This window comes from Miniopterus natalensis, chromosome 11 (genome assembly GCF_054644295.1).
Source record: "Miniopterus natalensis isolate mMinNat1 chromosome 11, mMinNat1.hap1, whole genome shotgun sequence".
NCBI lineage: Eukaryota > Metazoa > Chordata > Mammalia > Chiroptera > Miniopteridae > Miniopterus > Miniopterus natalensis.
In genome coordinates, this window is record NC_142091.1 from 15139818 (window position 1) to 15152351 (window position 12534).

The window sequence follows — 12534 nt, forward strand, 5'->3', positions numbered from 1 at the left end:
GAATTTGGTTGGGGGGAAAAAAAGGCAGTGAGTTTTTCTTGGAAAGAAAACTAAAATTTGCATTATGTTATAATTGGTAAAGTGTGATATGGATAAAGAAATGGTTTGATGACTCAAATCTTTGTTGTAAAATTTACACAGGAAAAAAATAATTCTGTTTAAATCATCTCAGTAAAATTAAAATAAAAGCTAGAAACTGTATTGCACAGAAAACTGATCAAGCAATTTAACTGCCTAAATGATGCTTGCTCTGGAGAATATTTCTTGAATAAAATTCGCTGGTATTGGCATCATTTTGTAACTGTAACTAAACCGTTTCTATTCTTAAACATGAAATCAAGCCCTCGGTGTTGGAACATTCAGTACTTAAGCCTCGCACAGTGCCTGGTACACAGAACATATTCCAGAAACTCAGTGAAAGAGGTCAAGACTATAAAGAAGCAAAGAGGGAAAGAGAAAAATTGGGAAAATGAAATAGAAAAAGATAGAACTGCTTTCAAGCAAGGCATGGTTGATGGTGTTAAGTGTTAATGAAACATTAAGAAACATGTTGAAAGAAAGGTGACTAGCAGACACAGTAACATGAAGTGTATAGGTGCATTAGCAAGCGCTACTGCAGTGGAGAGTGGAAAGAGAGGAAATGGAGACACCAAATACAGAGAACTCTTTCACAGAGTTTTACTAGGAAGGGAAGAGAGGAAAAAAAGGGTGACACTTAAAAAAAATGAGAACACAGGGACGAGGAAACTGATTTTGCATTAGTTTGCAGGGAAATGTTCTCAATAAGGAAGTCTGATATGCTGAGAAGGGGCGCACAATACTATAAAAATAAATCTTCTGAGAAAGAGTTGGATAGGAGAAACTATTTCTCTACTTTAACAAGAGGAAAGGTTACAATGAGAGAGATTTCTATGATAGTAATTGTGGTGGGATTTGCTGTATACGTCCCGTTTTCTCCAGAAGTAGGAGGCAAGCTAAAGCAAAAGCTAAAGCAAAAGCAACACAGAGATCAGAGGTTTAAGCGAAGTGGAGAAGTTGAAATTGTCATTTTAGAGGAATGAGTTGACCTAAGAAATTCAGTAAGAACAGGCAGATTTAAGAGTAGATATCAAGAAATGTATAGAAGAAACTGTCTGCCCTGAGATGTGACACACAATAAGTAAACAAATAAATATGTAAATATAAATCTTAAGTGCTATAAGGAAAATGAACAGGGTACTGTTGCAGAAAATATGTGGTATCAAATATCCTATGATACAGGTGGTTTTATGTCAACTTTTCTGATAAAGGAACTCAAGATTGGAAAGGTTAATTAGTGCAAGATTATACAATTTAGTGGCAGCATCAGGGTTAGAACTCAGAAGTGTCTACTCCAAGGCCTAAGCTTCAAACCATAAATTTATGTATGTGACACTCATTCCAAAAAGTAAGTTTAGTTTGAAAATCAAATGACATCTGTACAGCCTCTATAACAAAATAATAATACAAAGTATAAACTAAATATTATCACAAATAGTAGGAACCATAATATTTACCTGTAAACTTATTCCAGTTTCTTCTTTACTTTTTTCACTCAAACTAGAAATGGTTGTGCTCTGGCTTCCCTCTTCAAATGCAAGATTTCTGTTTATCATAGAACACTTCTTTTAATGAGAATGTGCTATTTTGATGCTTTTGAATACATACACTATAGACTGATGGAAAAACTAACAAAGATCACAAATAAAATATAGTGAAGCATTTATACTTTAAAACAGAATACCACTTAGACCTAGAATGAAAAACAAATTTGTGAATATTAGTTTTTCAATGAGAATTACATTTTAATGACAATGTTATATATGGGGAGGCTCTATGCCAAAATATGCTTATTTATATAGACAGGCCTGTTTAAAAGTAGAGTAGCTGACACCCCCCCAATTCACTTCCTAACTATTCTGTCAGCAGTTTTACCGAAAGTTCAACCTCATCAATAATCACAGGCACACAAATTAAGATCACACTGAATCACCACTTAAACCTGATTTGGCACAAATTAAGAAGTCTGATAATACTATGTTGGGAAACCTACACCCAAGATTATAACTAATAAGGGACATCAATAAAATGGGGGGGGGGGAACCTAGTAAGTTGCAGTAAGGATTAGAACTCAGATTTGTCTGCTCCAAGGCCTTAGCTTTAAACCATCCATTTATATGATAGTCAGTCCTATAAGTAATTTCAATTCTAAAATCATACCACCTACACAGTGCCTATAAAATACTATCGTATGTGACAGCACCTCTATTATTTACCTATAAACTTATTCCAGTTTCTTCTTTACTTTTTTCACCCAAACTAGAAATAGTTGTACTTTGGCTCCCTTCTTCAAATGCAAGGCTTCCTACTCACGAGAAATGTGCCAACATAATACTTATTTGCTATTTCAATTTTTAATGTAAGTGATTTTGTGGTGGGAAAGTGAGGCTAGTTGTAAAAATAAACACTAGGTTATTTCAAATGAATAAGTTTGAGGAGGGCAGTTGGGATAAACTATTTTTAATCTTAAACTTTCTTGGCTGTTGTTTGTTGTTCACTATTTTCTAGGACTATAACTATTAGATTCCTATGAGAGTTCTAACTTAGAGGAAAAGCAAATTAAAGTGTTAGAAATACAGGCAGGTAACAAACAATGATGAAAGTTAATTTAGTCACAGAAAGAAATCAGTTACATTACTTCACAGTCAACAAGTAAAATGGATCTTGACTAAGCTGAGTGATAAAGTTAATTTAACTGAAATCAGGAATCAATCATTTGAAAAATATTTACTGCTCACTTATACTAAGTTCCCAATGCTAGTTGCCATTGGGAACACAGGGAAAAAGAATGGTCTCTGTCTCCCAGTAGCTCCCCAGCTGTATAATTTTTACAATTACTAAATAATAAATATCTCTATTTATTCCAGAACAGAATCACATACTTCTTTTAAAATTATCATTTCTTGCCCAGCCAGGCGTGGCTCAGCAGTTGAGCCTCGACCTAGGATCCAGGCGACTGGGGTTCGATTCCCAGTCAGGGCACATGCCCAGGTTGCGGGCTCAATCGCCAGTCAGGGGCATGCAGGAGGCAGCCGATCAATGACTCTCTCATCATTGATGTTTCTATCTCTCTCTCTCTCTCTCTCCCTTCCTCTCTCTGAAATCAATAAAGATATATTTTAAAAATAAATAAAAAAATAAAATAAAATTATCATTTCTCTTTAAAAGTTAGAAGACTTCTATCTAAAATATCTTTTAAATGAGAGAGAACAAAGTTAATCTTTCATATAAAGCTTTACTAAAACAATGTCAACACCAATGCAATTCCATTACCTTTGCTCTTGATCTTCCGCGTTTTTCTTATCTGCATAGATTTCTGCATAGAGTAATGCTGTAAAGTGAGCAGCACAAGACTGAGCTACCTTGGCAACCTCTAGATAATTCAACTTCAGCCAGAAAGCATCATCAAACACTGTTCCTGAAGAAGATCTAAAGAAAAATTCTAAATGAAGTCATGTCCATTTCTTTAACTTCACTATTAAAACATTGAATATTAATTTTTTTTTCAATATTAAAAGAAAAGTATACAGACATAAAATATAATGGTAGCAAGTACTAGTTTAAAAAGAAAACTACATTCAAATAACCAAAAACCACATTTCCCCAATATATACAGTTGCCCCTTGGTATCTGTGGGGACTGGTTCCGGGACCCCATGCAGATGCCAAAATTCACAGATGCTCAACTACCTAATATAAAATGGCATAGTATTATGCAAATTCTCCCGTATACTTTAAATCAGCTGTAGATTACTTATAACACTTAATACAATGTAAATAGTTGTGATACCGTATTGTTTAGGGAACAATGACAAGGAAAAAAGTCTGTACGTGTTCAGAATAGATGCAACCATCATACACCTAACTACATATTACATGTCAGCAACATACACGAATCTTTTTAAATGGCCAATTTTATGAAAATATTGTTTCTTCTAAGAAGCTGTTGCATGCCCTCCCTGTTTGCAGTTCATTTTCTCCTTAGTTTTTTTGTCTAGGTTGAGTTATTTAATAAAAACCTTTCACTGTGGTAACAGTAGGCCAGGACTGGATGGGATCATAGGTATTACCTTTTTCAAAACTAACAGCATAGAGACGTGACATAGTAGTGGTTAAGAGCACTGGTGTTAGCCCTAGCAGGTTTAGCTCAGTGGTTCTCAATGGTCAGAGCCCATGGACTAAAGGGTCCCAGGACTGAAGGGCCCATGGACTGAAGGGTCCCAGGTTCGATTCTGGCCAAGGGCACATATCTCTGTTAGAGGCTCAATCCCTGGTGTGCAGGAGGCAACCAACCGATGTCTCTCTCCTGACATTGATTTAACCAAACTACTACCCAAAACATGAATTATTATAAGGAGGTAGAAGCATCACACAAATTAAATACAGCACTTTGCAGCCACTTCAAATAATCATGTTAAAATTCAGCCAACAAGTTACATATCACTTCAAATAATCAAGTTAAAATTCAGCCAACAAGTTACACTTCCAAATCCCCAAACTCAAGAAGCAATATTCATTAATTACCTCTTTTGTCTCCTCATGTAGTCCACAACAGCAAGCATTGTTCTTTGTGATTTTTTACCCAAGCAACATCGGGAAAAGTGCTCTGGCTCTGACAAACAAACAAAGATATCTCCTCTCAGTCCCAAGTGGACTTGCTTAAACACATTCTTGCTTTTGTGTGTTTACCTGTCTCCCTCTACACTATAAAAGGTTCTGGATGGCAGTGCCTAGCACAAAATTGGTTCTTAATAAATATGAATTGATAAATGGAATTTAATGTCATTTTTTAAAAATTTATCTTTATTGTTGAAAGTATTACAGATGCTCCTCTTTATTTCCCTCATTGACCTCCTCCACCCCACTCCTACCCCCCCCCAGGCCTTCACCGCACTATTGTCCATGTCCACGGGTTATGCATATATGCATATAGTCCTTTAGTTAGTCTCTTCCCACCTCCTCCCCCCTCCCTCTAAGATTCATCAGTCTGTTCCATGCTTCTGTATCTCTGGAAAATGGCTTTCTTTTTCTTTTGCTTGTGCTGAATAAAACTGAGAAGTTAATTGTAATTTATATTTTACGTCTGAAGGGGACTAATTCATTGATTCAACAAATATTTATCTAGGATCTTTTATGTACTAGGTACAGTATACAACTATGAATAAGGCAGACTATTTCTGATGACCTCAAACTCACTAACGAGCCTGAGACTCTTAATACAATGTGATAAGTGCTACAATGGGAAAAGTTTAAAATACCATAGGGGAGTATAGAAAGGATTGTAATCTCAATGAAAAAAGTTTCACAGCAAAAGTGAGAACTGAAAGAAGAGTAATGGTCCAGCAGGAGAAGAGGAATCGACAGTGTTCCAGGCCGTAGTGACACTGCCTTAGATGGCTGGAACAAGAGAGAACTTGGAGAATTTACGGAAAGTATTTCAATATGGCTAAACCACAGACATGTAAAGCAGTAAGGACGCCGGGGACAAAGTTATTTCTAACACAGAACTGGCAGGATTTGGTAATCAGATGAGACACGTGAGAGAGATTTCTGGCTTGGGCGACAGCATGCCATCACTGAAGAGGTGCGCGCTAAGAGCAGCAGGCTGGGGGAAAGAATGAAGGTGGCGAGTTTGCCTTCGGACAGCTGAGTATGAGAGGCACATGGGACAGTCAAGTGAAGGCAGTGACTTAAAGACATCAGAAAAGATAAGCCATTTAATTTGAGAGAAATCTATATTTACTTTCCTTTTCAATAATAGAATGTTACATGTAAAGTTTAAATTTTCAGTTAAAGCAATGAAAATAATGGCACTCTACACAGACATAAAATAAAACTGGCTGATTTTGTCTTCGAATGTTTGTAACATAAATATGTATGCACAAATGATAAACATGAAAAAAGGTCTTGGCTATATTCATGATAATAAATTGTCAGGTTATCATAGGCAGTGATTATACTAAACTTGGTAGATGATAAAATTGTTTTTAATATTGCTTTAAATTACATAATATTTAAAGTTTAAATGCTTACTGGTAACTGTGTTACTTATACTTGTATTTTCCAAATTAAGAAAAGGAGACAGTCTAGATTGTGAATTCTCTATAAGAATTTTTATTTTAGAACTTTCATTACAATGGCCTAAAGAAAACTCATATAAACATTCTGGGTCACTTACATGACCAACTTATAATCCAGTAGGACCACAGAATGGACATGTTTATAATTATATAAAATAGATTTGTAATTGCTGTTAGCCAATATAAAAGAATACAAATAAAACATAAAGCAGAGCAAAGTGAAGTGTAAATGCCATCACAGTCATGTCAAATTAAAGTTGTAGTTAAACATATTTTTTAAAAAATAAATAAGTAAATAAAATTTGTAGTAGTAAAAGTAAAAGAAACAACTGGGAGAACTGAGTAATCATGACTATGTCAAAGTAACTGGTCAAGATTAGGAAGAGCAATTTAGTTGTAGCAAATATCACATTAAATTAATACTTTTCTTATATTTGTATTGGTCTTAAAGTACAATAAGTGAACTTGTACCTAGCTTTATGTTTGCACATAATATACAGTTCACTAATACAATATATTAAAGACAATAAGTTAACATTACAGATCTATGCAATTTCCCCCCCCTTTTTTGATATTTAAGTTTGAAAAATTGACTCATAATGAGCCCACCACTCTGCATATACATACAACGAGTACCCATTCCTGATGTAATTTCTCCTGCTGTGACCTCTCAGCATGGGAAATACTTCCACAGTATCAAAGGAAAAGTAGGTTTAAAAAAGTAAATAAAGTATAATCCAATTTTTGTTTTAAAAAACTGGAAGGGTACATACCAAATGTTAACTGTTGTTATCTTAGATCATAGGATTATGGGTAATTTTTAAATTTACCTTAACTTTTCTGTACTTTCCACAATAAATGTGGTTTTGTAATAAAAAAGGCTGCTTTTAAAAAATGAGTCAGTCAGAGCTTTAATATGAAAATTCCATCACATCTCCAACAGGGTACCTATAGATAATATCTGGCTGCACAGCTGTCTGCTTTAGCCAGTGCTAGACTACAGGGTGTGTCTTGTTCACACCTATATTGCCAGTGCTAAGCAGCGTGCTTGACGCATACTGAATGCTCAGTTAGTTGCTCCATTGTTAATTAACAGCTGAGGGAATACTCTCCATCAAGTATTATCCTAGGTGCTTTACATACATCATCTTACTGAAAATTCCCTTACAGGTGTTACCTCTATTCTACAGATGAAGAAATAGATGCTTAGAAGTTATGGAATTAAGCCTACAAAGCATCTTGATGAGATTCAAACCAATCTATCTTTCTCTAGAATTGAGATGTTAACCGTATAAATGTCAGAAATTTAACAGAATACCTGAATCCAAACTTGTAGGGGTCGTGGAGCGGTTTGTTTGTGAGGAGTGTCTAAAACAGTGAGTGAAAAATCCCTGAATATGTGTAGAAAGCAGATTCCTCCATGATTCATTTGTATCTTGGAGTAAAATATCATGAATCAAGTACGGAAGCACAGTCTGACAAAAGTCAGCTTTCACCTAGAACACACAAACACAGCCAGTCAAGAGTTTGAGTAAAAATAATATATTAAAATTTCATTTCATGTTACTGGCATGTAAGCTTTTAATACAATGATAGACGAATACACCATGAACACAATGTACTGCTAGAAAATGTGTATCAGTGTTTTTTTAAGAAAAAATTCAAAGTAAGCTAGAGGATCTATATAAACCACATGTGGTTAGTTATAATGTTAACTGTTCATTTCCAGTCTAGGCTATTTGCATATAATGAAACAGAATATTGCTTACAATCGAAATATGTCACTACTGTAAATAAAATTTCAGAGTTGAAAAGTGTTACTAATAATAGAAGTTCTCTAATTTAATATAAGGGAAAATGGAGATCAACATTTATAAGAAAAATTGAAAAGTTTATTTTTATACATTTTCTATACTCACTGAAGAGCTACAACAGCCACTATGTTAAAATGTTTATTTTTTAGTAAACCCCAATTTCTGGGTATAAAATCTGGGTACTTATTTGTGGTATACTCCAAAGTGTAGAAAAGTGCTTTAATATGTCTGGTACATTAGAACAGTACTCAACTTTATTTCTGCCCAGATACCATCTTCCTATATTCACCACACGCCACACACATAAAATAGACTAGAGATGACCGATTTACTTTTTAAACTAAAGACAAGTCAAAAAGCCAGTTTGGAAACAGAGAATTTAAGGGACTAGGAACTGAGGTATACATAAATGTGTATCTGAAACATTTTATCTTCTGGCCCAAAGTTAGAATTTTATAAAAATCTTAGCTTTGTTCACTAATGAGGAGAGAAGCGAGCCGTGTGTGTGTCCAGGGCATCACTTGCTGACTTGGGACAAGTGCAGCGCAGTGCTGCAGACAGTGTGGTGATTTATTTCTGTCGACACTTCTGTAAGAAATAAGGATTGCCTTTTAAACTGCTTTCAGTGAGTGCGCGTCACCAAAATATTCACTTCTCTGTCAGTTATTTGTGGTTGGCAGATGCCTGACCTAGTCAGATATTTTGTTTTCACGTTTCTGTTGAATCATGCCTGGCAGAACTATAAACTAGGTAGCCTTTAGTCTTAGAGCACCAACAGGGTGCGCTTTCCCATGTCAGGCTTGATGAAGCATATAACGAACTTTGAGTCTGATTTGGTACGTACCTTTACTCTCTATTGAAATAAACTGTAGTGTACCTTCCAAAATAAAAGAGCAGGGCTAACTGCTATCCCACCCCTTTTTCTCACTTGAGAAAGCACTTCAGGTAAGTAACTAACAATGACCTTATCAGAGGGACTAAACATACAGAGAGAGCCGACTTCTGGTGAAAACAAATACTGAGTCATCAGGATTTTAACCATCAATAGTAATGTTCCCAAGGCACCCCTCAGAACTCATCCAGCATGTAACCACCTCACAGCCAAAACCCGCTGCACACAACTATGGCTAAATAAAAACAACCTGTTTGATGGATCCACAGCTCAGTGTAGGCGATATTGCATGAGGATGAAGAGCTGCCCACAGCCCTCTTTTTAGAAACACAGGCCACAAGCATGTACACAGAAGCCAAATGGAATGGGATAAGCAAAGAAAATGATTAAGAAAAAACGCAAATGAAAAAAAAGCCAAGATAGAAAGGAATTAAGTCAGACCAAGTAATCTTTTTACCTCACACACTGGCTTTAGTAATTGGAGAATTTCACTTTTTATGCTTCCACTATCCAAAAATGCACAAGTCAGTGTCTTTATCCAAATGTCATGATCTTCACTTTGAGGAATCCACAGGTTTGTATCATCCAAGCCCCCTAAAGGGTTTTCTATGTCAAGTTTGGGTACTTCTAAAAACTAGAAAGAAAGTGATCAGAAAATAGAAATAAGGTAATCAGAACTACATTTCACCTTTTCCATGGGGGAAAAAAATCTAAATATAAACAAATCCGTTTCCAAATAAAACTAAATACAGTAAAAACTAAATCTGGAGGCTATGGTTACCTTTTACATTTAAAATACATTTATGTATATATGAGGCAGACTGGTATGATAAAAAATTACTGGTCTAGATAGAAGAAAATGAGTTCTACTCTTGGCTCACTAGTAGTATATTATACGAATCACAAACTCTCTTGCCTCATCTGTCTTACATATAAAACCAGTCCAAATCTACTACACAGAATTGATTTCAAGATGAAATAAGTTATAAAATGTTATAACTATAGTGTTTTAAAGGTACATTGCTAATTTGATTAATAGTTCATTTTACTGCTAATTTCACTAAGACCCAAATTATATTTTTAATACATTAAAAATAGTATTTCAGCCCTGGTTGGGTGGCTCAGTTGGTTGGAGCGTCACCCCATACACTAAAGGTTGTGGGTTCCATCTGTGGCCGGGGCACACATGGGAGGCGACCAAACCATGTTTCTCTCTCTCTCTAAAAATCAATATAAACATATCCTCGGGTGATGATCAAAGAACAAAACAACAACAAAAAGTACTATTTCAATGATGGTATATACCCTGAAATTAAATTGGTAGAAACTCAATCGTATACTTTATGAAAAGAAAATATTAAACAGGATTGTTTAGACTAAACAGGAAGCAAGAGTTCTTAAATATCCTTCATAGAGTACTTCTGGTGGAATCGTACAGTATCAACACAGAAAAAGGGAGAAATCTATAGGTCATTTTATATTTCACTAGGGGGTTGTAATACTTAAACTTGCTATGGAAATAAATACTTGCTTGTTGATTTCAATACTTAATAACCACACTCAGGATCAGGGTTTTCTACTCCTAAGAAAAAATGCCTGTCATTAAGACTCCTCCTATTCCCCCAAATCAATCATTACTTCTTTAGGTTACCTATATATCAGCTTTTCCACACTATCATAATTAAAAATACAAATCCCTTGGGCTGGAGAAGTACAGTTGGAATTATTTCTAAGAAAGGTTAAATGTTAGTGTAATAACATTTAAGCAATTTGATATTTCTAGCCCATAGCAAAAAAACACACAAAACAAAAAACTATTCTAGAATAGTGGGTACTCAATAAACATTTATTATTTAAAGACCTTTTTCCTCGATGTTCTAAAAGGGTGTAGGTAGATCAGCATGGGATCAGAGGTCGTCTTGTAAATCTCCCAGAAACTGTGACCAGTCTTTGTGGCTAAAATGTTTTTCAAACAGGTAACAGTAGCTGATCGCACTTTGACACTGAAAAACAGATACAATTCAAAAGCCTATAAAAAGTGTGTCAACTATTAATCTTGATAAATGTTAAACAACCTCCAATGAAGAAAATTAAAATCTAAAATTTTTATCATTAGGACAATTTTACATCTATAAAATTCTATTACATCACAGCCAAAATTAACAAAGGATTCTTAACATTCTTTCAGTAGACTTGAGTCACTAATCACTGCAATAGCAATTCTCTTCACTCAATAAAGTTTATAATAGGACCTCTAAAAGTTAAAAAGACTCATAAAAAGAAGTAAAATAACACTAATAAAAACAAGTAATAAGAATGCAGAATAGTAATTTACCTGAGAAAACAATATTCTGATAATAATTTCGCTAAGAAATACAAATAATTTGGGGTAAGGCAGAATATTTCTGTCCAAATGATAAAATTATTGTCTCAAACAATACACACTATTCTGACCAGAACTAGCTGAGAATCATTAAGTAAGGCATCTAAAACCTCTAATAAAACACTGAAGGGCCTTCTTTTTAAAACAATTAGGAAAAGGAGGGCTGCAAGACAAGAGCACTGAAAATGTTTAACTGCTGACAAAAGATGTCATAAAGCCCAATACTATAAATGATGATGAACTATCAAGTAAAGGCTTAATTCCTTTTAGGTTTCTCAATTTAAGACATAGAAGCATAAATCCTAAACTTGGATTCACCCTACACTCCTATTTCCCTACTCCTCTATATTCAAATAATCAACAAGTCCTGCTGGTTTTATGTTAAATACATACCCTGATTCTATCCATTTCCATCTCATCTCCATTACTGTCAACCTAACCCAAGTCACCATCATTTGTCCTCTGGACAACTACAACAGTTTCATAATAGGGCTTCCTGTTTCCACTTCTGCCCTATCACAATCCATTTGTCCTATAAAAGCCAGAGTAAAAATGTAAGCAGCATCATGACAGCACTTTGCTTAAAACTCCATGGCTGCCATATATATCTCAAATAAAATCTAAATTTCTTTTTTTTTAAATATATCTATATTGATCTCAGAGAGAGGAAAGGAGAGGGAGAGAGAGAGAGAAACATCAATGATGAGAGAGTCATTGATCAGCTGCCTCCTGCACGACCCCGATTGAGGATGGAGCCCGCAATCCGGGCATGTGCCCTGACTGGGAATCAAACCCTGATCGCCTGGATCCTAGGTCAACGCTCAACCGCTGAGACACGCCCGGCCAGGCTAAAATCTAAATTTCTGATCGGAATTAGTCCTACCTTTCTAATTCCATTTCACACCATTTTCTTCAACACCAGGTCTCTTTCTATTCCTCAAACACACCAAGCTTATTTCCACTCTAGATATTCCCCATCTATAATGTTTTATCCCTAATCACCTAGAACTGATTCCTCATCATTTAGATCAGCAAAATGACATTTTCTCACCAAAGCCTTCCATGACCAGCTATTCTGCAAATTCCTTGGTAAACATCCCCTCTGTAGACCTGAGGGCCCGTAAAAATGTAATTATATTTTTCCTCTTACAAAAATATTGGAACAACAAATTTTACCTGTTCCTTAGGTCTCCCAATTTTAAGTAAAACTAATATCTGTGCGCACCTTTTTTGAAAAGGAAAAAAAATGCAAATTACTGTGTAACAAATGAAACACTTAGTGCTTGCA

At 35.2% G+C, this 12534-nt stretch overlaps 1 protein-coding gene across 4 annotated transcripts in view; it reads right to left on the reverse strand.

Annotated features, from left to right (window-relative positions):
* Window positions 1–12534, reverse strand: part of ATM (ATM serine/threonine kinase) — a 109090-nt gene that overhangs the window by 36794 nt on the left and 59762 nt on the right. For all 4 annotated transcript variants that reach the window (XM_016218203.2, XM_016218205.2, XM_016218207.2 and 1 more), the window contains 6 exons: window positions 10725–10866; window positions 9321–9497; window positions 7476–7653; window positions 4602–4689; window positions 3352–3507; window positions 1536–1623 (listed from right to left, as the gene is read on the reverse strand). In XM_016218203.2, the coding sequence (XP_016073689.2) occupies window positions 1536–1623; window positions 3352–3507; window positions 4602–4689; window positions 7476–7653; window positions 9321–9497; window positions 10725–10866 (829 nt within the window). The remainder of the gene's footprint in view (window positions 1–1535; window positions 1624–3351; window positions 3508–4601; window positions 4690–7475; window positions 7654–9320; window positions 9498–10724; window positions 10867–12534) is intronic.